Source organism: Corvus hawaiiensis, chromosome 2 (genome assembly GCF_020740725.1).
Source record: "Corvus hawaiiensis isolate bCorHaw1 chromosome 2, bCorHaw1.pri.cur, whole genome shotgun sequence".
Lineage (NCBI taxonomy): Eukaryota > Metazoa > Chordata > Aves > Passeriformes > Corvidae > Corvus > Corvus hawaiiensis.
In genome coordinates, this window is record NC_063214.1 from 89,071,612 (window position 1) to 89,098,887 (window position 27,276).

The 27,276-nt window shown below is 40.8% G+C and overlaps 2 protein-coding genes across 4 annotated transcripts in view; one reads left to right on the top strand and one right to left on the bottom strand.

Annotated features, from left to right (window-relative positions):
* The window catches only part of PPP2R3B (protein phosphatase 2 regulatory subunit B''beta), a 53,408-nt gene extending 51,837 nt beyond the window's left edge, over positions 1–1,571 (top strand). For both annotated transcript variants that reach the window (XM_048324471.1, XM_048324481.1), the window contains one exon: positions 376–1,571. In XM_048324471.1, the coding sequence (XP_048180428.1) occupies positions 376–520 (145 nt within the window). In that variant the 3' untranslated portion in view covers positions 521–1,571. The remainder of the gene's footprint in view (positions 1–375) is intronic.
* Positions 694–27,276, bottom strand: part of LOC125336179 (cohesin subunit SA-2-like) — a 64,012-nt gene continuing 37,429 nt past the window's right edge. For both annotated transcript variants that reach the window (XM_048324448.1, XM_048324458.1), the window contains 18 exons: positions 26,621–26,738; positions 25,631–25,734; positions 25,100–25,192; positions 24,925–25,014; positions 23,728–23,931; positions 22,107–22,183; positions 21,027–21,114; positions 19,918–19,995; positions 18,109–18,201; positions 17,258–17,426; positions 14,568–14,713; positions 13,580–13,681; positions 12,104–12,258; positions 11,873–12,001; positions 7,795–7,985; positions 6,527–6,701; positions 5,452–5,539; positions 694–3,926 (listed from right to left, as the gene is read on the bottom strand). In XM_048324448.1, coding sequence (XP_048180405.1) covers positions 3,918–3,926; positions 5,452–5,539; positions 6,527–6,701; positions 7,795–7,985; positions 11,873–12,001; positions 12,104–12,258; positions 13,580–13,681; positions 14,568–14,713; positions 17,258–17,426; positions 18,109–18,201; positions 19,918–19,995; positions 21,027–21,114; positions 22,107–22,183; positions 23,728–23,931; positions 24,925–25,014; positions 25,100–25,192; positions 25,631–25,734; positions 26,621–26,738 — 2,109 coding nt within the window. In that variant the 3' untranslated portion in view covers positions 694–3,917. The remainder of the gene's footprint in view (positions 3,927–5,451; positions 5,540–6,526; positions 6,702–7,794; positions 7,986–11,872; positions 12,002–12,103; positions 12,259–13,579; positions 13,682–14,567; positions 14,714–17,257; positions 17,427–18,108; positions 18,202–19,917; positions 19,996–21,026; positions 21,115–22,106; positions 22,184–23,727; positions 23,932–24,924; positions 25,015–25,099; positions 25,193–25,630; positions 25,735–26,620; positions 26,739–27,276) is intronic.

Consider the following 27,276-nt stretch of genomic DNA (forward strand, 5'->3'; position numbering starts at 1 on the left):
CTGAGCTTCATTTCAGCTTTCTTGAAAATAACTTGAGGGGTTTTTGGCAAGTACTTGAAGTCTTGCATTTGACCATTTCTAGCCTATGAGTAGTCCACTGGAGCAGTGTGTCACTGTGTGCTTTGAATCCTTTCAGTAGAGCTGCATATTAGACTGCAAAGTTTGGCATGTGGTAGGAGAGTAAGCTACCTTAAATTCAGGGAATTATTACAGAACCCTGGTGCTGTTCTGGTTATGTTTCTTTATTATAAATATAAAATATTGAAAAGTATGTTCTTCCTGCAGCTGCCTTGTTAGTGGTCCAACATTTAGGCACTCTCTGCATAGTTAGACTCCTTCATTTTCTTTTCTTTTTTTTTTTTTGTCTGCTTCTAGGTATGAAGCAGAGCTGAATCCTGTAGACCATCAGAAGGCCAGTGTTCTAAAGTATCAAATGGAGAAAAGACCATTTTTTGAAATGCCTTCCCATCTGGCTGATGTAGACTTGGATGAATATGACTATGATGAGGATTTTGAGTAGAGGTTACTTATGGTCGGCACTTGCAGAAGAGAAGGGACAGTCTGCAGCAGGTCTGCTACACACTGATACATTTCACTGGGGTTTGTTTCCAGGAAGTCAGCTTAGTTTTGTGCTAAAAATATTTAATCACTACACTACCTTTTAAGTAAAAGAAGCGCATTTATACGGAATGATGAGATTTTTGTATTTATTCAATAGTTTATAGTTTGTAAAATAGATTAAAATATTTATTTACAGATGTTGCATAATTCCTTTTTGGAAGAATAACAATATTTGACTTAAGAGAAAAGTAATCTACTGTTTTTAAGAGAACTGTATAATTCTCTCAAAGTTGATGTGTGGGGCACTGACCATCTCCATCTCACCTGGGAACAGGTATTTCTGTCCTGGTTTGGGAGGTAAGGAGACAATTTACACCTGCAATGTGCTCATGCTCATAGACAGCCCTATTTTATGCCTTGGCAAGGAAAAGACATGACAATGAGTGCACAGTTCAGCACTCATTTACAAGCAGAGTTTTGTCTGACAAGCTGTGCGTATTAGTAGAATACAAGGAAAGTGAACACCCAAGACAAGCTGTTTTTCTTCCCTACGTAGTCCTTGTTTGCCCCAACTTTAATTTTGTGTGCCCTTTTAAACTTCAGTCTTTTCATTGATGTTAATCATAAAAAGATTATTTAACAATGAAGTCTGAGTGTTCATACTTGATCCAAAATGGGTGTGATAATTCATGTAGAAGGAACCAATTTTTTTTTAAATCCTTTGTATAAATGTTACTTGATCAGTGATGTGCACTAATTTGTTGTGGGCATTCAGTGCTTTTGTCTGTCCTCCCCTTTGCTTGTTTGCTATTGACACATTCCATGGATATTCATCAGTGTCACAGCAGCTTGAAATTGTTGCCTCACTCTTAACTGTTAAACAGGTTTTGTTGGGAAAAAAAATGTACAAAAAGATGTAAGTTATTTTTTTGGTTGCAGTGTAGATCTTTTAAAATGTTTAAAAAACATGTTTGTATTTTCAAATAAAGATTTTCATACATGTAATTTAACGTTTGTTACATACTGCACACAATTCATGTCTTACTGTTAAAAAACCATTCACCATAAGATGGGTTACACAGGTATTGCAGTCTGGTTGGGTAAGTGCAAGCTGCATATTCAAAGCAATCTGCCTCTAGCAGGTTTTTCATCATCCAAAAGAGAGTATTGCAGAGCAGCTGGGAGAAACCTGTTGTGCTCTACTCATCACACCAGCTCCTGCACAAACCTACACACCTGTGTATAAAGAAACTCGTTGCTGAAGTGCTGGTGAATGTTACTGAGGAAAAAGTCATTTTAATACCATTTGAAGGATCTTTTTTTTTTTAAAAAAGATAAGTGGGTTGATTATTCCAGTTTTAATAGAGACTCACCAATGTCAGATTTCTCTTGTGGTGGCTGGATACTTTTCACTTACTGCCCATGGTGTGGGGCTTTTAAACAGTAAAGATACACAGAGCATTTCTGTTAAGCTCTGTTCCCTCAGGGAAAGGATGACCAACTGGCTTTCCAGAAGATGATCCTGAGCCCCTGTTGCAGTGCAGGAGAGGCTTTTTTCTACCTGCTGCTTTTTTCTACCTGAAACCCTTCCTAAAAAGGGAACTTGTATCTGGGCAGTGAACAGCCACAGGCTTTTCCAGCATACAGTGACATGTCTCTGTCACACAGCACTACAGTGCAGGGTCGATCTCTTCTGCAGAGCCTGTAGCTGCTGTTGCCACTTTGTGTTTAATGAAGTGCCTGTTAAATCCTGCTCTCTATTATACTTGTGCTAACCAAGTCCCCTCTTTTCTAAGTGGAACGCATCCTGTTGTTATTGTAGAAGTCCATTTTCTTGAAATACATGAGCTTTTAAGGATTACTGGACCTTGCCCTTGCAGGGTAATTCCCAGCCCTAGCCCACTGTTACAAGAACTAAAGCTTCCATATGCTTGATGTGGTTCCAGGTATAACTGTTTTCTTAGTCAAGCTCTATTCTGCCTACCTGGTGAGTGCTTAGGCCTAGATACACAAATCATCCACAGATGGATGAAGGAAACATCAGTACCCCAGTCCAGGTAGGGGGAGTTACTGATTGAATCAGAGGAGACCTGACAACCGCATTATGTGGGGAGTGGTACCTCAGCCCCTACACCCACCCAGGCAAAAGGAAACATCATGGATTCACTGTGGCTACTTCAGTATACCCACTACCTGGGCAACAGTCATGGCTTCCACTTCCATCTTCATGGGAACTCCCTGCTCAGCCTGTAAAATAAACACAACAACTGCAAAGGCCAGCACACATCGCTGCCCTTCTTTCTCCAGACACAGTGTAGGAGTATCACTTGCACATTCAGTACAGCAATAGTTCTGTAGTTTATTTACACAGTTACAATCCAAAATATATATATATATATATATATATATATATATATAAAAAATAAAGCTGATATGATTACTGCAATGTACAATTCCAGAGAGCAGTGAGAAGGGTCAGTTGAAAGCAGCCCACCCTCCCCAGCCTAACTGCCACTGAAACATTCTTGGGTGAAGATCATTTGCAAATTCTTAATGCAAAAACCCCTATTTTTGAATGGCCATATTTACAGTCTATTTACATTGTCTTTCCAGGCTTTTTCCAAGTAAACACCACAGGTGCTCATTGTACAAAGGTCTTCTTCCAGAGGAAAATAGTCAGCTGGTCCACAGTTGCTTTCTTTGTTACTTTGAAACCCTGACACAAGTTTCCCAGGAACATGTCCTGATGCCTACAGACCACTAACCACATCTCTCTAAGCAATGGAATATAGAAATACTTTCAGATGATTGTTCCAGGTTTTCCATTTTACAGGCAGGAAATGGCATTTGCCATCACCCAGCAGGTCCCAGTGTTCACAGCTGAGCCAGGCTCCTTTCTCCCCTGCACTGGGTGCAAGGAAGCACATAGCTCTCCATTTGGTTATCTCAAACAGTACAGAACACAGCCAGCAGAGCACTGCCCCCACATGCTTCAAACACGCTTGTCTCACCTGGTTCACAGTGTCTGATGCGGTGTTTGTCAGTACACTGATTCCAGTCCTTCAGCTGGGAGTTTTTCCAAGGCAGCATCAAGGATCAGGATGCAGCTGAGTAATGATGCTCAGAATACCCAACCCTAGACTTGCAGCAGCCACCTCAGTAACTCCCACAACCAGCAATGGTGAGAAATCAACCACAGTGCTACAAACTGGTTCTGAGTGGATGCCCACAGGCACAGAGACAACTTGATCCATGTCTCTGCCACCTCAGCTGATGCCCTCACACCACATTGTCAAGTTAAACAATTTGCAGAAAAAAACTGTGTGTGCTTCACTTCTGTTCATCCTCTCAGTGTCTTAAATGTCCTATATCACAAGAAAAAAGAGATTAAGTCAGTCGTCTACTATGATGGAGATGTCATGTAAAAGTCCACAAGGAATCTGAGTAACTGTGTAGCATCTAACCATTCAGCAGCTTAGCCATAGAGACAGCTCTTGTATAGAACTAGAGCTTCCACAAAAGGAAAGAAGTATTTCCATACCCCAAAAAGCCCAGAAAAGGCACTACTGGGAAAGGCACCATACTGGATAAGTAGTGCATTTTCTGTATGGCTTCGATCTTTGTCCATGGAGTTAAATTCTTCTATCTTCAGTAGGAGCTGCTTCAAGTACATGGCCAAACTGTCCACATTTTAACATGCATATGACTGAAAGAAAAGGTAGAAGTCCTTTCTTCTTTCCTTCTAGTCCTCTTTAAAAATAAAAGCCCACCATGTGTAAAAAACTATTTGCTGAACTTTACAGGAAAAACTCATTTAAAAAGTCAACAATCATGAATGTGGTTGTTAGATCCCAGATAACCAGAGTCACTGGAAATCAAGGGGTTTCCTGACTTACTGCAGAAATACTGTCTGCCAAACACTTCAGTTATGTTCTGAAGTGCAGAGAGCAGGGGGAAATACAGGAGAAAAACCTGAAGGAACTGCTCAGCCCCCTGTAGAGGCTGACAGAAACCTTTAGGGGGCAGAAGGGTTGGGATTAGCTGCAGCACAGGAAAAATCATGGCCTTTCTTCCACCCCCCTGCCCCTTTCCTTGTACAGTCACTCCACAAGACCCTGCTGTACAATGTCCTGTTTGAGTCTTTGCACTCCAGTGGCCCAAAGGACTGAAAGTCCTTCCCTGCAGCAAGGATCCAGTCCAGGGCTGAGCTGAGACCCAGGCAGACAGCTGCAGCTCTGCCAAACTTGGATCCCAAAGGCAATCAGTGCTCACAAGACAAGCCCCTGGCTCTGCTGGTTGCCACTCCAAGCCCACAATGTTCTCATGCTTCCCTTCAAATCTCCAGTTTGTTCAGGGACAATTTAATCTGCCCAAGAGCCTTGACTGGAAAAGAAACATGGGATACTCTAGCAAGAGCCCTGGGCTGACCAGTGATCAGACACATTCCAAGTCTTTCAATCCAAAGAACACAATGCAAACACCATTTCTGAAGCAGATCTTCCCTGCAGGCCATGCAGCAGTGCCATCTCTGCAATGTGTCAGTAACACGAAGCAACTGCAGCAAATGGCTCCTAATCAGGAAGCTTCACAGTATGGGAAAAAAGGAAACGGGATCCTCCTCTTAATGCATCCTAAGTGACATTCAATCCTTAGGAATGACCTAAGGATGTCTAGATGCTACAATAAGGATTGCATTAAAAATGTAGATTGAGCTGAAGGAGGAAACTACAGCTGCAGCGGGAAAAAGGCAATCCCCCTTTTCTCATCCTGAAAAAGGCAACAAAAGAGCAACCCCCTTTGCTGCTACACGGCTACCCAGGAGGCTCTGACCTGACATCCACCCACCTCAACTACAGCTGTCCTCAGAGCTGGAAAACCAGCCAGAATTACCTGGTCTGTACCAACAATGTCAACATCTTCAATTGTGTCTTCTGCTGGACCCTCCTCGGAGACATCTTCTGTCTTAATCTCATCTTTGCTGGAAATGAAAAACAAACCAAAAAATAGCTAAGTCTTGAGAAATCTCGTAACAGAGGCTGCACATGGCACAAATGTGCTTTAGGCAGTGTATTTCACATAGTAAGATCTGCTGCTGATATCCATGTAAGGTAGCCTAAAATTACTGGCCCAGAATTTCCCAGTATGAAACAGGTTATGCTCTGAGGAATTTTCAATAAAGCAGTTCAGAAACAAAACATTGATTTAAACAGGGGCTACCTTGATGTTTAATGAATTTTTGTTCTATTTTACTTGTATTCACTATGTCCATTTAACAAGTATTCCAAAACCTGGAAAAATATGCATCTTCCCAGAATTTGTGTTTCACCTTTTAACCTACTAATAAGGGAAATAGCACCTAACACCTCAATAAATTAACTGAATTGAAGGCAAATACTGCAACTGAGCACTTCGCTCAAAAGTAGACTGCAGACTCCCTATTTCTGCAACACCTGTTACATCCAAGTTGTGTGGGGTTTCACTCGGGCACGTGTGCATGCCACACACCAACACTTCTCTAAAAGAAAGCCACTGGGTACACAGTAGTTGATAGCAGATCTGCAGAGACAAGAATCCTCTTTGATTTCCAGAGATGCAGAAAACATTTCTTGTCTGGCTCCAGCAAACAGCCAGAGAGTAACCCACACCACAGCACTCCAATCTGGACATGGGAAGTAGGACAGGGAATTTTCCTCCATCCTTGTCTTTTTCTCTGTACACTCAGTATTACTCCAAGAAAGCACAGAAGCCCTGTGACAGTGGCAGGAGAAAGCAGCAAACGTAGATACCGGACTCGGAAAGAAAAAACCCCAACCTGTCCTTGGGACGCAGCCCGTAAGAAAGACAGGAGGGGCACACACCCTTAGCTCATGAAGTATTACAAAAAACAGAAGCAGAGGTGGATAGAGAGACCCCAAGCATCAATGTAAGAACAGGTGAAGGAGCTTGTAAAACATCAAACTCTCACCAGTATCTTCTGCGCAGCCCTCCTGGACAAAGGAATGGCAAATGCTCCTGCAAGCGCATCTCTCGAGATTTCAGCCTCTTTCTGTTTTTCCCTGCTGAGGAGGGAAGCTGGGAAGCACCCTGCTGTTCCAGGGCTTTGCTTGCTGCTTCAGTCTGGCTGGTTTCAGGCAAAGACCCTGCAACAGAGAGTGAACATAGTTGTTCTTCAGCCTCACCCTCAGAGGTCTTGAGATGGACATTTCCAATATGTTCCCCACAGCAGTGAAACAATCGGGCCAAGCTTAAAAGGACATCTGGAGCAAAGCATTCATTTATTGAAGGAGACAGCTAAAAGCCACTTAAAAGAAAATCCATTTAATTTGCCCACTGGTCATTTTTGCAATCTAGATTTATTAACCTGGCCCTGGGCCATAGCTGCTATCAGTACTGCTGAGTCTCTATAATGCCCAAGAAAGGAGGGCCTATGGGGACACAAAGGAACCAACTCTCTGAAGGCATGTCACTGAAAAGAAGATTTATGAGAAAGAATGAGAAAGAAACTAAAGGACACTGTGGAAAATTTTCCTTTCCTCCACATACAACTGCACATGCCCGTAACACTTAGCATTTTTATTAGCAATTGTTTTCATAATGGCTTTATTACATTTTAACTAAGTCCCACCATATCCATGCAGTGAATACTTCATTACAGATTGGCAGTCCATTAATGCCACTAAAGCCTGGATACAGCCCATCTAACTATAACTCTTTAAGGTAGGAGTATAATCTTACAGGCTCCCTAGAAATTCAACAGAGAGAAAAACCCTAGAAGATGACTTGGCCCAGATAATCTGGCCTGAAGATCTGAGTCAACTCCTGGAAATACCTCTCCTGTCTCAATTATCTACAGGGCCTAAAGCAACAATGCCCTTAAGTTAACAATTAAAAGCAATCAACCAAGTCTCAGTGCCTCAGACAAATGCCAGATGTTAGTACACAGCAGAATTCAGATAATCTTGAATTCTTGTCACTCGGAGTCCTCAGCCCAACCTTGCTGCTATTGAGTGATCAAGGGACCTTTAACAACAACAAAGCTGAAGGCAAAAACCACAGTTCAAGCTGGGAAGTCCACAACATCCAACACATCGTGGTACTGTACTGCCAATGCAAAGCATGAAATATGTTTTAGCACGTGCAAATTTGCTAAAGCAAAGCAAAATAGCAAATACAGCAGTTTTGTCACACAGACAACAAAAATACAGCTGATCAAGAACTGGGAAGTTTTCATACCATTAGACAATTTCCTTTTAAAAGAAGATGTCTTAGATGAGCTCACGGGGGGCCACTCTCCCAAACTGCCGAAGACAGAGCTCTCCTCATCTTCATTTGCCAATAAAGAGTTTCTGTACCAGACCAAGGGCTGCCATTCGTCTCCTCTGCAGGGCAGTGGCTCTGTTATGTACCTCTGTAAGTAACTGTACCTGGGACAAAAACAAAAGCAAGCATAAGGATACTCACTGTCCTTCCCTTCAATATCTCGGGCAGGTATTGCAAGAAAGTATTTTCACTTTACTCTCCAAAGGTGCATACAGAACTGTTGAAGAGAGGGCACCCCTTTCCTCTGAAATACCTGACATCTCTGAAATATCTATCTAAAATGCAGATGTCTTCAAAGCTAAAAGAGTGCTTGAGTTTTTACCATTAGAAACAACACTAGATCCACAGAAATTACAAAACTACATCAGCCTCTAGAAAGAGTTTCCTGTGCAGGGAAAGTCACTGCCAATTGCTGCTGACAGTAGCAACCTGAACAAAGCAGAATTCTATGAGGAGTCACCTCTTCTCCTGGTGGCTTTTTCTGCCTCATGGACTGCAACACAAGGCGAGAGATGCTCCCTGTGATTCAGCAGTACAGGAAACAGTACAGGTCAGGCAATGGGGTTTTTACACCATGAGTGCCTGTTCTGTCAAGGTTAAAAACAAGAACAACCAATTAAACCATTTTTCTATATTATCAGCTCAAACTTAATCCAATTCTCACAGCTTTCCAATAAAATGTCAAGTGTCTGCAAGAAGCAGTTAACTGCTCTGCAGTTGTGACAACACATGGGATGTGTGAAACATTGTCTCGAGCCCTGTTCCGTCTGAATCAATCCAGAGACTTGACACTGGGCCTTCCTGAATCCCAGGTGAAGTTATCACCTTTCCTGGAGCAAAAAGGCCTTCTTCAAATACTCTGTTTGAAAAACAGGACATTTCTGATGAAGTCTTTCTGACCCACTCCTACTTCATAACCATAAGAAAAAAAAAATCAAAGTCTGACTCAGGATTAGAAACTGGATATTCACCACATTTCAGCTACAGTTCATCACTTTAAAATCAAGCCCAGTGTTGTTAAAACAGACCCCACCTTAGCAAATACCAGAAGTGACAGTTTTAACACCAGCCTGTACAACATATTATTCTTTTTTTTTATTTATTAGGAGAGTGGCCTGGAAAATATCAGACGTTTCATTTGCTTTGCAAAACAAGAAAACCAGTGCTGAGAGGAGGTCAGGGTAAGCACCGACTCTGAAACAATTAAGAGTCCTGGACTCTGGGGGCCCCAGGGATCAAGAAATCCTGGTAATGGAATTTGTTGGTTTCAAACAAGCACGTATTGTAACTACAGTTTCAGGGTCTAATCCAACTGCTATCAATGTCAATGGAAAGACTCCTACTGATTCAGGAATCAGGCCCTTCATGCTGCTTGCTATTCAGCAATTCATTTCTTGTGTGCATTTTGTGGTACAGAGCAATTGACAAGCCAAGTGTTTTACTGCTATAGCCTGGGCAATTACAGGGGAGAGGGTTAAAGTCCATATACTTTGATGGTGTTGAAATATAGCCTTTTCTAACAAATGCCCATATTCTGTATCTCATCTGTTACAGGTACATTCACATAACATACAGACCTGGACATCAATCCTATGATTAATAAGAAAAATGAAAATAACCAGATGTTTGTTTCTCAAAGTTCATGTTGACCTAAAACATTCCATCCAGTAATTTATGATGGAGCTAAACCTAAATATTTCTAAGAGGAAATATAATCTCCAGCCTCTGCAAGGCACTTTAGGCCTCCCAGAATAGAAACTGTTATTCTAGAAACATAGTATGAACATACTTGTGGATAAATTGCAATTTCCCTTCTAGTGAATTTTATTGTTTTCCATTTGTTCCCAGCAGCAGAGGGAAGGCCCAAAGCAGTAAGAACTGAAGTCAAGTGCATTCCCTGCTAGGTTCTGTAATGTCCCACAAAACTTTTCCATGAATAAACCTACCTGAATGTATCAAATGTATCTGATACATTCAGGAATATACTTCCAGAATATATCCTCTGATCAAGAGGTTAAATATAGTCCTAGGAAAAAAATTATCATGATTTAGCTTTAATCTGCCCCCATCAACAATTAAATATTTTCCTCTTGTTCAATTAAAAAGTACTCCCAGGAGGTAAATGAAATGATACTTTTTCAAGGATGGTTTAACAGAAAACTACTTATTGCACGGGTGTCACCACAGATGATTACAGGTCTTTAAAATACAGACAACATGGACAGAGTTATACAGAAACTGTCCAAACTGGGGCCTGGAGCACTTCCCTATGAAGACAGGCTGAGGGAGCCCAGGTTCAGCCTGGAGAAGAGAAGGCTCTAGGCAGGACTTACAGCACCTTCTAGTGCCGCCAGTCACCGCAACATTCTAGTACCTAAAGGGAGCTGACAAGAGAGCTGGAGAGGGACTTTCTATAAGGGCATGTAGAGATAGGACAAGGCTTTAAATGGCTTTAAACTGAAAAAAAAGCAAGTTTAGATGAGATATTAGGAAAAAATCCTTGACTGTGAGGGTGGTGAGGCACTGGAACAGGTTGCCCAGAGAAGCTGTGGACTCCCCATCCCTGAAGTGTCAAGGCCAGGTTGGATGAGGCTTTGAGCAACCTGGTCTAGTAGAAAGTGTTCCTCCCCATGGCAGGGGGGTTGGGACTGGATGATCCTTTGGCTTCTATGAAAACCAATTTGAGTAGCAGATCTTAAAGAGTCTCATCTGAGAAAAATGCAAGAATAGAAAATGAAGTTATCCATACCCATAGGTTATCCACTTTAGGTTTCTCAGGGTTTGTAATCAGTGTATGTTGACTATTTTTCTTCTGCATTTTGCATTCCAGCTTTGAATCAATTTTTTCAAATGAATTGTCTGTGTTGCTGGCAATCATTAATAAATTGTGTCATGTGAAGTAACAGGAAAATAGACATTTTACCATTCTTGACCCAGATTACATAAAACCTGTTCTATGATTCCCATGGAAGTTATCCTCCAATTTAAGACAAAGTGACATGGGAACAAGCAAGTTACACAGAGCTCAGAAAGATGTGATGGTTGTTTTTTTCCATTTCTGCTGACTTCCTTTCAAAAGTAAAACTTTTCTTGTCATGTACTGGAGTGATATGCTCAGAAATGCAAAAAGGCAGATGTGTCTTAATGGTTCATCTTACATTCCCATGTCTTCAAATATGCTTTCTGGAAAATGGAAATACCTGTTTTTTACAGTATCTGTAACTAAAATACTGAAGTACAGAGATCCAGATCCAAAATGAACAGCACTGACTAAGGAAGTAATGCTAAAGGTCAAATAGAAGGAAGAATGCTACTTCTGTCTCCAGATGACCAGAGCTGAGGCAAGTGAAGAAGGGAATACTCATGCATCTCTCCATTCAGGTGCATAATACCCCATTGATGCCAAAGGAAGGCTATCATTCTGACAGCATTAAATGAAAATATTTAAACCACTGTAAACCATGGGCCCACTGGATCAGGGCATATTCCCATGTAAATAGTAAATCCTTGGATTTAAATATCTATATTATGAAGAGTGTCACATATATTTCTATTCCAAATATGTTCCACGGAATTCACATAATTGAGGCCTGAAGCTGTGGAAATAGATAATTACAAAATAATGATCCGTGCATTACTTCTTCCACAAACTTTTGATTTACTCTTCTGTTCAGAAAAGCATTCCTGCCACTCCACTAACCAGTCAAGTCGCAAATCTCTCCCACCAAATTAACAGCTTTTCCTTTACAAGAATTGCCATATGTGGCCACAACTAAGCGTAAGAAAGATCTAGAATGCATCTTGCGCATACAATCTGAAATAACTCCTACTACAAAATTCAACAAGGGTGTCTCAGCCTCAGGGGCAGACTGATGTAAGAGGTTGTCTGAAGAGCCCTTGAGCAAATTCCACCACACTGAAGTTCAAGTGTCCTTTGTACAGGGATACATAAATCACACACTGTACGATGGCGTACAAGAACTTAACTTACACTAGTCTTTTGTCTGGCTTTAGCAGCTTGTTGGAAAATTCACTGATGATTACCAGAAAGCTCAAGTTAGGAGGCAAGCATTTTCCATCTACTCCAGTAGCTCCTTGAAAAGCAAATTCAATCCCTTCCCTATTGAAAGAAAAACAGAAAAGAACAGAGTAATAAAGCAGATAAAACAGACAACTAACAAAAGCAATGACCACGGACAAGGTGATGTTACATGGCACATACTTGTGTATCATGGCTATAGATTCTCTAGATTTCACTTGGTCCCAGCCAAATGTTAGTGAAAAGCGACGAGCAAGTTCTTTGATGTTTGTAAAGGAAGCAGAGGAGAAGTCCACACCACTACTGCTGTCTTGGTTTTCTGCATGTGTCTGAAACAGCTGCAAGAGAAGTCTCAGATAAGCAAACACAGGTAATCCTATAGGGAAACAAAGCACCAGGCAGACAGAGAGACAGGCACAGCAAGCAAGAGTCACCTCACACAGACAGAAGCCTTACAGAAGAGCTGGTAAGTTGTGCTTCTGAAGCACATGAATGGAACAATGAACTGACACAAAGGACACTGTTGTGCTCATAAGACAGGCACAAATCAAAAAATAGAAATAAAAAAATGATACGCATAAAGAGAAAAGCGATTCCTGAAGACGATGGTCCCACTGATCTCATCTCCTCTTGCGTCTTCTGAATCAAGCCCCAGAGGCCTAATTGGCCCGAGATGCTTTCAGAGTAGCACAATGCAGATACAAAACAGCAAGATTGGCAGCACCATAGGCCAATTTCGGAGAGTAAGATTAGGTCAAAAGCACACCTTGAGCTCAATTAACTGTGCTTTGGGTTGGGTTTTTTTCTAACAGAATATGGAAGGAGCTTGTTCTCATCAACCTGTTAACTTTCAAGGTCAAGTAAAGGCCAAAAAGGGCCTGTTGTCTATGTGATACCTAAACACAAAGTCCTGACTATGTCAGCAGAATATATGTAGCCAAATGCTGCTTAGACTGATCTAAGCTCAGATTTCAAGGGCTGGTTCACAGATCTAAGCCCCCGGCAGTGTGTGTGAAATAAGCAAAGCTCATGTGTCAGTATCCCCAGGAGGAGCCTGCTCTCTGGATTACAGCAGGCCAGGCTAGAAGCAGTTCTGACCACAGGCAGAGCTGGCAAAAGCAGCTGCTAAAATAGCTAACTGGCTATCAGTCAGCAGCTGCAAGCCCCAGCAACTGAGACCCTTCAGAAAAGCTGCAACCCACTTTCCTCCAGAAAAAAAAAGCTGAAAATACAGGGGGTTGGAGCTGAACATACATACGCACATCCATGGTTCCTCAAATCCAAAAGGAATTTAGGTAGCCCGTAAAAGACAGCATAATATCCTTAACATTTGTTAAGGTTAAGAGACACTTGCTGTGTCCCAAGAAACACTTCAGAACCTCACATCAGTTCTAACATACTATGCATTGGAAGATTAAAAACATGACAAAAAAAATCAGGGACAAAAGCACCTTTTAAAACAGATGTAGTGATTTGAAAGGAGTTTTAGTTATGACATGCAAAAACAACATAAACATAGAAAGTGCAGGAAAGGAAGTCATTTCTGTCGCTAGGTTTTCTAATGATTTTGAATTAATTATGGCATGGGAGGTAAAAATCTTCACTGTGAATACAGCTATCATAAGAGCCCCTAGCCTCTTACTTTAATCTTAACCTTACCTGCTGCAGACAGAGAATCAGTGTCTTGGCACTCTGAATTTTGTTATTGTGTCTCGTCTTGCTTAATGTTTCTTTAATTATGTCTCCAAAATCACTGTAGGTCTATCAACAGTAACAAAACAATTGAGAATTATCATTCCCCTTCTTTAGCACTGGGAGTACACAAACCACATGACTGTTCAAGTGACACAAGAAGTTCCTAAAACACTCCCAATATCAGAACATGCAAGTTAAAAGATGAAAACTGGACTTTTTATAATATTTCATATGTAAAGCAATGGTATGCTTCTTTAAGAGTAATGTGGGGATCAAAGATACACTGAAATTGTTAAGTATTAACAACTAATTGATTGTCAATTCTTAATTCATAATTAATTGTTAATTCTTAAAAAAGAGCAAAGCCTCACCAGGAGAGAAATAAGAGTCTTCTGTACTTTACCAGTGCTTGCCAATGAAGCAAAGCACAAGATTCATACTCAGGTATTTCCAAAGTTCTGTCAATTGACTCAAGGAAACTGCACACTCTGATGTTCTTGGCCCTCCTGAAACCCCCTTCAGAGTGGCTGAAGCTCTCCTAAACCCGGGTCATCTAAACCCTGGGACTCATGTGAAATGTAGGCACCTGCATATGGACTGTGTGAGCTGTATGAATTAAGCTGACCATTTCAGTGTGAGAACCTCAATAGGTGAAACACTCCCCAGCCATAAACTGCTGCTCTGCAGTGGCCTCTCTGGAGAAGCTGAGGAGCAGATGTCCAGACAGACATGTCCTCTTCTCAATTTTCAGTAGCTTTGTCTGCAGTGAGGTACCTTTGTGGAACCAAGAGAGGAGATCTGCCCCACTCCTGCTTGATTTTATAGCCCTTTTGTGATTATACCAGGATTCGGAGCCATAACACTATTAACACCGTATCTTTCACAAACATTGGAGACACTTTCAAAAACTAAAATGCACTGATAGGAAAAACAACCTTATCTAAAACATTACCTTCACATAATACTTATAGATCTCAGCTGCTGCAGTCATCTCTACCACATTATACACTATTAACTTGCAATATGCTGCAAGAAGACTCCGCTTTTTGTGCAAGTCATCAAGTTTGCAACTTTCATCCTTTTCCTCTTCTGTCAGATCTAGGGAAACAAAAGCATTGAAGCTTTGTTCTGTTACTTTATTCAAGGTATCCCAATTCAAATGACCAACTTTCACCTAAATAGCATAGACTCAGCTGTTCAGTAACAGATGCCAGCACTCATCCCTGTGTATATCAGAAAACACAGGTTTGTTCCCATTTCAAAGCTGCAGTTGGTAACACAGTGAAAACACAGTCTTCTACTCTGATCTTCACAGGGCTTTGGCATTTCTACTAGTCAGAATCTCCTAGTACAACACTGCTCACAGCTACAGAACTGAACCAGCATGTAGAATAAAAGGCACAAACACACCAAATGGAATGGATCAGAAAAATTGCAACCACTTTTTTTTTCCTAGAATAAAACATGCTAGAAAAGTAGCACCTAACTCATCAGAAACCCTACAAAAGTTGTCACACACAGTCAGCAAGAGTTCCAATGAAAGTCTCCAAGTGCTTATCAGTAAGAGTGAAAGGAAAAAAAGTCATTTAACAGCATTAAGAACATATTAAGCGTCTAGAACATGAGTTAATTACTTGCTGGAATACTCATGGGAAACAGATACTCTTAAGAGTATTCCAACAAGCAATGAAGGTGCTTGAGGAGAGCTTCTTTGCAGCAGGACAGCCAAGACACACTCTTTCCTGCTGCATATGAAAGTTATCAGCTACCAAAAGACTTCAGTCTCTGACCTATAATTTTGATGTGGACTGTTTCTGCTGCTAGAATGACTGTGGGCCTCGAAACAAACATAAGGCAAATGACTGATCAAAAGTATCTGAAAATTAAGAGTTTAAACTGGAATGAAACAGCTGCCAGCTGTGCACACGGACAGTACACATATACCATCACAAAATCACTTGTTCAGGAAGGAATCTGCAATGGCAGGGATCCTTTGTGGGGAGAACTGAGAAACTGAAGGCATCATAGATAAAAAGGTTTGAAACAGTTCTCAGGCCATTTAACCCAAAGCGGGATCAATTTTATCCCTTTCAGATACACAACAAACATTTCAGATACCTAACATACACAACCTGAAACATAACCCACTTCAGTAACTCCCACAACTAGGATACTACAACCTACTTGTGCAATCTTTTCTCCTGTATCTTTACTAATACAGATTCTCTTACTATCTCCCTCTTGCAATTTCAGCCCATCAGTGGTTCTTGCATATACACCATGATCCAGGGAAGTGTAGTGCCCAAAACTGAACATCTGAACAGCTGAAGGACAAGAGTTAGACAGAGAAATCTAGAACAATGCTTGTTTTGTCAAAGCATGACACTTGAACTTGGCCTCAGAACCACAGTGAACAATCTATTTTCGAAACACTCCCAAAAGAAACCAGCCTTCATAATTACAACCTCAATACAGCATCCAAATGTATTTGAAAAAAGGCAGGAGAGCAACAAATACTATTTCCCACTGGACTGAGAGCAGCCCTGAGGAAAAGGACTTGGGGGTGTTGGTTGATGAGAAGCTCAACATGACTCAGCAATGTGCACTCACAGCCCAGAAAGCCAACTGTGTCCTGAGCTGAATCAAAATCAGTGCAGCCAGCAGGGCAAGGTTGGTGATTCTGCCCTCCTACTCTGCTCTGGTGAGACCCCAGCTGGAGTGCTGTGCCCAGCTCTGGGATCCTCAGCATAAGAAGGACGTAGACCTGCTGGAGCAAGTCCAGAGGAGGGTCATGAAGATGCTCAGAGAGCTGGAGAACCTTGCCTATGAAAACAGGTTGAGAGAGTTGAGGTTCTTCCACCTGGAGAAGGGCAGGTTCTGGGGAGACCCTGCAGCACCTTCCAGTACCAAAAAACGGCAAACAAGAGAGGTGGAGAGGGACTTTTTACAGCAGCATGTAGTGATACAATGGGGAAAGGCTTTAAACTGACAGAGGAAAGATTTATTTCTTAGATATAAGGAAGAAATCCTTGACTGTGGTGGTGGTGAGGTACTGAAACAGGTGGCCCAGATAAGCTGTGGATGCCCCATTCCATGTTCAAGGCCAGGCTGGATGGAGGTTTGAGCAACCTGGTCTAGTGGGAGGTGTCCCTCTCCATGGCAGGGGGTTTTGGAATTAGATGATCATTAAGGTCCTTTCCAACCCAAACAAGTCTATAATTCTGTGAAACCTGCCCCACAGCCCCAAAATCAAAATCCACTGGTCCTTTACTCTGATGGCTTAGAAGGGTCCATGCACTGACAGAGCCACACTGCAATACTGCAAGGCCTTCCTCTAACACCATCATCTGGACCATGAAAGTCAATCTACCAAATACTTTCACTCACTCAGCCCTGCTTTAGTTCAGCCCTTTTCATCCTACAAGTAAACTGGCATTTGTATTCTGTGGTTAGTCAGTACAGATCAAAGAATTACAGATTTTTTTGTTTGTAAAAGAGCCCAACCAGAAAAAAACCAAAGCAGCTCACAAAACAACAACAACAACAAAAGCAAGACCAGCCCTTTTTCCTGATACATTCACTGCAGATGACAAATGATAGCAAAAATGGTAGATTGTTTCTCCAGTGATAAAGATGTCTAACCTTTTTTTTCATCTTCTTCATCCATGAAAACATGTTCCTGGATAAATGAAAGCAGTTTTTCCTGAAGTGGTGTGTTAGGAAGATAACCTAGAAGTCCAACTGCTTCTTGATTATTATTTGAATCCAGGTGACTCAAAATCAGCAACCAGTCACAGAGTATCATGAAGGCCTGTATCAAGCAAACAAAGCCAAAGAAGGATTTAGAGACCATGTTACTTTTCCTGCCAATTCCACTCTGCATTTCCATCAATCACAATCAAGTTTCCATCCCACTTCTTCCTTGCAAACTAAAGATTTCTCTTTGCCTCAGCTGTGGTGAAATGCCCCAGCTAAATCCTTAAAAAACTTGTATATTAGGATGCAGAGTACACAAGTATCATGTATGAATACCACCTAAAGGTTTTCAAAGTTCCATGGGCAAGAAGAAGAGCTCTATTACGTTGAAATATCCCTCTTTTAACATGAACCACTGGACAATTTCTCCATTTTTTTAAGTAATATTCATAGCAAGACATTATTGAAGCAATGATAGCAACCAGCACACTGATAGGTCTAATCAGAAAATGCAATGATTTTCATTCAGATTCAGGCTTTGATTCTGCAGAGGGACTCATGCAGACAGAAATCTATGCTTGACTGAAGCACTAACTTGTAGCATTTTAACTAACATAACTTTAATTTTTATTTTAAATAAATAGTTGAAGACTGGGGGTTTTATGTGTTATTTCTTTGCTAAGAGACAAAAACATAGCAAAAATTTAATAGAAGGAAACACCAGTATGAAAAAAAAGGCAAGCATTTAAAAGGAGGTCTGAGCACAAATGCTTGTTAAGTGATAGAGAAACACGAACCTTTTCTCTTACATCTTTTTCCTTATGCTGGAGGAAGCATGTACAAATCTGACTGAAACGTCTCAGCTCCCTTCTTAGTGGAAAAAGAGTCTCCTAAAAACGCATTTAGGAAAAATGAAAGGACCAATATGTTAGAGACTATGATTCAACAGAGAATTACAGAACAAACAACAGTACCATCTTTCTTCCACTCATATTATTCATTTAAGATAGCACAGCTGATGACATGATGAAAGAAGCTGGCATTTCACAGAACAGCTTACTAGCTATGAACAACTGCATCTGTCACAGTTGCTGAGACCAGTGGAATTCAGCAAGTCACAAACTCTTTGTTTCTCCATCTGTAGGGAGGGCAGCACGTATTCTCCTATTCACTTAATCTTATCTGTATGAAGCAGTGATAACAATGGAAGTAGAGTCATAAAAACCTCTGCTCCATCCCACCTAATGTTCAATGTGCATTGCCTTCTGGAGTTGGTTTTCTCCCTTCTTCCCCTAATGACTACAGAGGGAAGGGAGTTTAACTTTGGCACTCATAAACTTAAGACACCACTCTTTGTTAAGATGAGTCCAGCATGGGAGACTATTTGGTTTGCTCACAGCCACACAAAAGACTTTCTGATCCCCCACCAGGTCCCAGCCGCAGTGCACTGAGCTCTGAGCAGTCAGTGTAAGAGGAATGCCCTTATAAGAGCCAGATTTCATGCTATGCAACTCTCCATTAATAAGGAAGGGGATCCATCCCAGGACATGCTGAAGAGAACCAAGTGAGGGGCAATACATTGCTTTAACACTGCTAGGGAAGAGCAAGAGGGAAATAACAGAGCTGCTGTCCAGGAAATATTTTTTCTTGCTCTTGGAACTTCTCTATCTGCCAACATCCAGATTTGGCCCTGCAGAGTGGGCCGTCACATCTACTTCCAATCAAAATCTGCTCCCATATGAAAGGCCAAATTAAAAAATGTGCTGCCCCATTACCAGTCGAGCTAACCGTGTCTGGAGTGCAAGGCAGAACACATTAGAGCAGTGAGAGATGTGGACATCCACGCAGGAATGGAATGGGACGGGAATAGACAGTGAATCAGTGGCCCAATGGGTAACCTCCCAGCTAGCATTTCTCACACAAATGTCCGTGTCAGCGCCCTGTCCTGTATGCACAGGAGCACCAGGGAAGGGGACAGAATGACAGAAACAGCAGCACTCAGTGAAGTCAGAAATCACCATGAAGAGGAGCCGCACAAGTACACATTCACACGTGAAACAAAACATAAAAGAGTTTTCCCCTCTGGTGTCTTGAACTAGACTTTCTTCTGAAACACCTGCTAGAGCTTGGTACTTTATAAATTACAAAAGTAAATAGTCAACCAATAAGAAAATTTTCCACTTTCCTCGACCTTTCTGACAGAAATATGTAGGTAAATCAAGAAAATAAAAAAAGAAACAAAGCTACAGAATGTCCTGGAGTTTTCATTGAATATTCTTTGTAGCTTAAAACAAGAAAACAATAAACTCTTTGGCAGTGAGACAAGTTCCTTATCTCCATCAAGCCCCAGGAATTTGATGCACATGTTCTGCAGTAAAAATAGCGGTGAACCATTGTTCCCGCAGACTGGAAAAGCACACACACTTTAAAAGAAAAAACAAAAAAAGAGGAGACGAGAGAGAGAAAATGCCTCAATTCAATTTTGTTTCCTCAAGAAAACTGACAAACTATCTTCTTATAAGCTTGTTTTTTCAAAAAATCTCAGAACAGGAAAATCAACTTCTGTAAGCACAACTCCAGGTTTCAAAATTACATCAATGGCCAACCTTGGGAGAATTTTCCGAAACAGCAGCTAGTTGCCACAGGAGAGAAAAATATGTGCACTGGAGAGCTGGCAGGATAATCTGCAAATAAAAACACATGTCCTTTATTTACATGAAAGGTTCAGCAGCAAAAAGTTTAGGACTAAGCAAAGCATTCAAGCCTGACATTCTGCATGCTGCTTGTATGAACATTTCCCAGTTGTATTTAGATCTTTAAAATAAATTTAATAGGTTTACATACAAGCAAGCATTGCCCCCTGAGATACTTACCTACTAAGGTGCTGCTTCTGCAGAACTTCTCTGACATCTTGATGAGATCAAGGGAAAGCAACCCACATACTAAAAAGTGTGTTCCCAGAGGCTCACTTTAGCTTAGCTCCTCGGGATTCCTTTGCAGCCTTTGATGAAAGGCAGACTCCTCCAGAAGCCAGTTCAGAGCAGAAGCCAAACCTTGGTGCTCCAATGCTCCATCTAAAGGAATCCACCTCTACCCACCAGCTGCAGGCTCTCTCTACTCAACTAAATTTCACCCGTTCCCAAAAAACCCCCCAAGTTCTCTCCTGTAAACAGGGACTGGTTAACATTCATAATTGCTAAAGTATTTCACCTTGCAATCCTAGAATACACAACTCCATCTTGACACAAACAGTGTTTGAGTTGAGGCAACCAGATAACCAAAAGGCTGCAGTTGAGACAACTGGTAATTATAAATCACTGCAACAAGAGTCAACATGTAAGCAACAGGTCCAAAGTATTCCAATTTCTGGCTACATGCAATCTAAAAGGGGTTCCTCACAGTCCCAACAATTTCATATGTACTGAAAGTGAGACTGTGCAGTCACTGGAAATACTGAACATGACAAAGGATCAATCCAGATGTCAGATGATTACCACAGTTCTGAAAAATCTCCAAAATTAATTAATATAAAGGCATAAATTTACAGATTCCAATAACGTTATACCAAAGACAGCCTCAGTTTCCCAGATTGAGAAATGGACACAGTATCTTCTTGTCTCAGAGGACATTGATATATAAGATTACTTAATACTTCACATTTCTTTGTGCTTTCATCAAGAAAAACATCTTTCAATGTTAAATATTAACTACTCACCAGAACAGGCAAACTGCCATGTTCCGTTTCAAACACCAGGAACCTTAAAGTCTTGTCATACAGATTCCACTTGGTGAGATCATGGGCACTGCAGGTGAAAAAGAAATAATAATGATACACTAAGCAAGAAATTAAGACTCACCTGATCAAACAGGTTAAATGTATCCTATTTTTGCCTTCATATGATGTACAGCAATAACATTAAACAACTAAATATTAATTATGAGGGGGAAAAAAGTAAGTTTTCATCATCTAACAGTGCAACCTTTAGACCACAGCTTTACAGTCTGCATTCCTACCGCAAAACTGCAGTGTTATGAGGAGAGGAAAAAGAAGCTTGAGTTCTGCATCTTTTGCTATACTTTACACATACTCTGTAAGTGCCCAAAAAGGTCTAAGGAACAATTTCCTCAGCTCATTCCATATGACTGTTTCTAATAGTCTTGAGAATTCTTAACTCAACATTAGACTTCTCTTTGCAAAACCAAAGTAGCCCCAGTGCACTTGACTGTTGGGCACGTGTTGCAATAATCCCCACTGTAACACTTGACAGGTAAAAGTACATTGAGAAGAAGGCCCAATTCCCCTAACCTCTGTACTATCTTGCATGACAATTTACCAATCTCTGGAGAATCAGGGTTTTGAGAAATCATCTTTTAACAAAAGAAGATCAGATAAACTAAAGTAAAAGCAGACTACATCCGCTGCAAAGAATGATTGCATTCACTATACCCTCTTCAGACTGACCACCAGTGTTGTCAGTAAGGCTGTGGAAAAACATCCAGCTAGGACAGAGGCACCACAGAGGGGATCTCTGTGTCCACTCTGACATCTCAATTCTGTAGCATACACTTCTCAGCCACATTAGGGCTGATGCTCAGTAATGAGTCCAAAAATAATTCCATATCCAAGCGTACAGTTCTATTAAGAAGAAACTAAACCTTGCAGCACCTCTCATAGGTATCACTTTCATTCTCTTGTGAAAACCCCATTAAACCCAACAAGCAAGTCTCACTTTCCATGTGTACGGTTGACACTTTAAGTATATGGGAACATAAATTGTGTAAATAAACATCTCACTTATGAAAAGCTGCTATTCTTCTCAAAGTAGAATGCATCCGGGATATTTCTCCTGCATCCGTACAAAATCCTCCTTCCTAAATCACGGAAGTTTGGGAAAGAGAAAGGAATTAGCCAGTGTGGGCCAAGGCAACTACTGTGTTCTCTTCCCAACCAACCCACAAGACTGGATCACTCTCCTCCAGCCCTCCCCAGTACCTTCACTTTTAACCATATCTTAACTCATGTCTTACTCTACAGTAAAAAGAAAACAATACAACTGCAGAGAAATTTTGTATAATCCCTGTCATTAACAAACCAGTGGCAGCCTCCCTAGACTGCAACATTGCTAACACAGAGTAAATAGCAATTAGTCTAACATGGTTCTTCACACAGTTGTGATCTCTGGAAAGCTAAGTGCTCACATGGTGCTGACCTTCCTTGCTTCCAGCTGCCAGATCACATTCAAAGACAGCTAAAAATATATTAAATACTTTCCCATAGATGCAATTGCTGTAGTTTCCACAAGTATACTATGTGATTCTGGGGGACGAAATATACAACCAGGAATTAGAAGGGAGGAGTTCCAGGAGGAAAATCTCTTTATTTAGATATAGATCACACTACGGAGGAGTCAAAGAATCCCTGGTCTTGCACTTATCTTGTTTCTCATAAGTACACATTCTCCCACATTGACATAGATCTCTATTTAAGACCAATAAAATTAATCCAATCTGAGGTTAGGGGATTTTTTGGCTTGACACATTTTGCAATATCCCTGTGTCCAATATAAACCTGCCAGTGTTAACTCTCATACCATGGCATGACACCTGTTCCTGACGGCACAGTTGATCAGATCAGCTGCAGGCTTCTGTTGTTCAGCTCAGCCAGCAAGCTATTCATATCCCCACCAGCTGTTTCTGCTTTTTAGACCTAATGAAAAGCTCTGAGGGAGACTGCAGTCTTCTTTCAAGGGGAAAGTCATTATTTCAAAGACCCTCAAAGCTATACAATCTGCATTACAGACTGCTGTTTGCTATTTTTTTTCCCTACACCCAAAGTGACAGCACAAAGGGCATCCTGTGCAGAGTCAAATATGGAGAACTACAGAACTGCACCTTTTTGGGAAGAGCCTCATCACCTACAGATCAACAGCACTTACTAGCTGATCTCACACATAGTATCTTTGGCCCAGTACTGGAGTAACTACAAAGCAACTACAGAGCTTAGGTCCAGAATATCTGGAGTAGGACTTTGTTCCTCACAAGTAAACATTCTCCCACACTGACACAGATCAACAAAATAATTCTAATCTGAGGTTAGGGGGCCTTTTGGCTTACATTTTACAACATCAGCTTCCAATAAAACCCTCCCAGAAGACATACAATGCCCTCTTGGTGGTGTGGACTACCTTGTTTATTATTTTCCCCACTCTGTTCCTGCCAAATATACTGCCAAAATACATCTGTTTCATTAAAATGTGAAGAACCATTCTTCTCAGAGGTGCAAACCCATCTTTTAGAGTTCTGCCTCCTTCAAGATGAAACAGGAGGCAAAGAATAGTTCCATATGCCCCTTAATTTTGTCTTCTTTTTTTTTCCTAGAGAAACAGTCTGCTTACCCCTCAATGAGTCACACTCACCTTTTGCCAGAAGCAATCTAGTAGCTGGTTAAGCTGATCCATTAACTCATCTATCATTTGAGTTCGAGCACAATCCACCTGGCTATAGATGGCAATTTCTTCACTGCAGAGGATATAATAAGTCCTGGAGGAAGCCTCGAGGACAGACATGTCGGAGTGTTTGGCCACAATGTCTTTAATCTCTCTCAGCAAAGCATCCAAATGCTGCAGGTGATAAAAGGGGTATTATAGGTAAATTGTACAAAAATCCTCTTATGCTTTAAATCATTTTACTAGGCCCATATATCCTTATAGGTCATATAAACAAGACGAAACAAAAACCAGTCTGAGGAGGAGAGGGGTAGGATTAGAGGACACAACTTTTTTTTCTGTGTTTGTAGCTTTTTCATTATTATGTCTCTGGATCTTCCTAAAGAATGAAGCAGCTGCTTTAAGTTCTACTTTAGCAATACATGTTTAGCACTACACAGGGAATATAAGATGCCTTCTCAAAGGATAGGTGTGTCTCCAAACAATGGAAGCTGTTTCCCTCAGCAATGGAGAATGGAGAATGTTTTGGACCACATCAGCGACTGGGTCTTCGCTCTTATTGGGAGAGGTAACTTGTGCCATTCTGATGACTCGCTCTCTTCCAGTTCAAGTTTTGGGCTGGAATTAACCTCAGAGTGTGTGTCTAACACTAGCTCCCTGTAAACATCCCTGCTTAAGAATACATTAAGCTATTTCGAGGATTTCATCTATCCGTTTCTGACCATCCCTTTCCCATCAGCAGATATACTATCTCCATTCTTATCTTTCAGTTACTGTCATTCCCCAGCAGCTGGGAGTCAGCCTTCACGGAGAATGAAACCTTTTCTGTAGTAAACTCCTGGGAGACACCAACTTAGACACATGGTATAACCCACCCTCCCTCCAGCCAGGAATGAAAAAATCCAGGGCTGGGTCTACCAGACAAAACCACAAATCGTTACCCACCAAAGCCAGACACAGCATATCAGAACTGACAAGCACTAAGGCTTTTCTTTGCAGCTCCAAATCAAAAAGTAAAGCCTGAATAAGACCACTTTCCTTAAGGTATGAGACCATTTCATTGTATTTCAACAATTTCCCACTTGTTCCAAATCCCATTAAACTCCCTACACTGTCACAAAAACTTAGTACATTCCACATGAACCAATTACCCCAATTTCTATTCACCTTCTCTAGATGTCCCGTACTGTAAACATCTAAATCATAATACTGAGGAATCTGCAGAAGATTTGCCACTTTTTGTGCATCTGTTGAATACTGCAGAGAAAAAACAGGATATGAGTACATTGCAGGAATTTTAATGAAATATTTAACATGCACTCACAGAGCAGCTGTTAGTTACCTTTGCCAAGAGCTGAGGAAGCACCATAATAAAGTGTTCAGTAATTTTGGTACAATCTTCCAATTGTATTTTCTTCTCTTTCACTGACAAAATCTGCAGATAAAGCATTTGGTTTCAATTATAAAATCTCTGAGATGAGTGGAATTTTACATGTAATCCAAGCTTAACTCCCATTGCATTGTCTCAAGCATATCAAGCTAAGATAGAGATACTTTTCAATGAAGAAAACCAGATGCTTTTTTTTTGTTAACCTTAAATTAAATGCAATTTTCCGAACAGCTATATGTCATGGATAAAATGCTCATCATTTGTCAATAACATGCTTCAAGTGGCTCTTCTCTAATGCTCATCTCCTGCAACACCCACTTCTAATAAGACCTAGTGGTGAAAAGACACTGCAGCATTTCAGAAAAAAAAGCTATTTTATTTCCTAAGATACACCTGCAAACTAGGAACAAGCTATTCTGGCAAAGTACATAAGGCAAAGATAATGTGATGACAGGACAATAAATAAGACTAATATGCACTGACTTTTTTGGCTGCACCTCTGCCCACTGGAGGATGACCTTCAGCTGCTTCTCTGACTGTTGCGAGGATGATTTCGATGAGAGCACTTTCCTGGGCATCGCTCAGTGCTGGAAGAAAACCACCCTCAGCATCACACAAAAGAAAAGTGAAAATGCAGCAACAACTGATGTAAAGCCTACTCATTTACCTGAGCAACTGTGGAAGGACAGTAAAGAAAGGGAGAAGCAGTGTTGCTACATAAACAGCTGGAGAGTGCTTGACTTCGTTTGAAGAAAGTTATTTTCTACATTTACTGAGTACCATTAATCCCTTAATGGCTAAACTTCTTTGGGCAGTTGGGCTCACAAAAACACAGGAAGTTTTAATGAGGTCTCCTACTGACTAGTGTCTCATTTAGGACAAACCTTCTTCTTTGAGTAGCAAAATGTTCTAACTCACTGGGTCTACAAATTGGTTTTAATCACACAACCAACTCCAGCTCTACTACAGCAACTATTCATAGAATCATATAATGGTTTGGGTTGGAAGGGACTTTAAAGATTTATTTAAGTTCACTTCAAAATAATTCTACCACAAAAAATCCTCTAGTGTTAGATGTCATTGAACTCAATACATTATTCATTTTCTTTTGAGGCAGGAACAAAAGCCTGACAATAACTGCATTTCGACCTATTAAAACTCTTAGATTTTTAAGTTTTTGAGAAACAAAGAAAGTGAACACTACATAAGCATTACGGCTTAATTATACAAGTATTCTTGCAAAGTTTCTGAACTAACATTACAGAAATACAGAATACTGAATAAAACATGTATGTTGATATAAATATTACATTAGCAGTGCATTGAGTTGCATCTGCTTTGTGACACTTGGGGACCACAATTTGGGACCAAATGGTATTGCAATATGAAATTATCCTAAACTAGCTAAGGCAAGGTTCAAAAAATACTAAGGGGAGACTCATTCAGACAAAACTAAGTTCTTTGCTTACCCACCTTCTCCATCTTCTTCAGCATTTTTTAGTAGAAGAGTAGTCATGCACTCCCAATCTTTCAGGAATTTGCCTGCCCAATCCCACAAGCTGTCTATTAGGTATGCAACATGTTTGTGTAGCTAGGGATTAAAAACACAAGCTTATAGAAGCAAGCACATCACTAAAAGAAATACAGCTTCGTAAGTTCCTCTCCCTTTGTCCAATGATAAAGCTCTGCCATTCACACATATATTCACATGCAGTAGTCCAACATATTTAGTTCGAGGCCAATCAACATTTAAACACCATGTCTTCAATCTGATACAAAGCAGGAAAGTGGGGTGAAAAAGGATGAAAAGCAGGCAAAAAATACTTTATTTTCTTTTTAATACAAATTGTAATTTAAATTTAATTTAAATAATCTCTGAAACTAGCTTCTGTATTGCTTTATATTGCTGTCTGGAACAGCAAAAAATCCAGTCACAGGACTAGAAACAAGTTTCCTATCCAGTTCTTTGCAGAAAGATTCAAAACTGCTGTGTCTGAGACACTTTGGCCAGAGAGAGGTCTGCACCACTGCAAAAGCTAAGCATGAACTGTTTATCAGCACTTCAGCTGATAAAACTCTCAATAAAACTACAGGTTTGGGTCAGCATGGAGTCATGGTACAGCAACCCA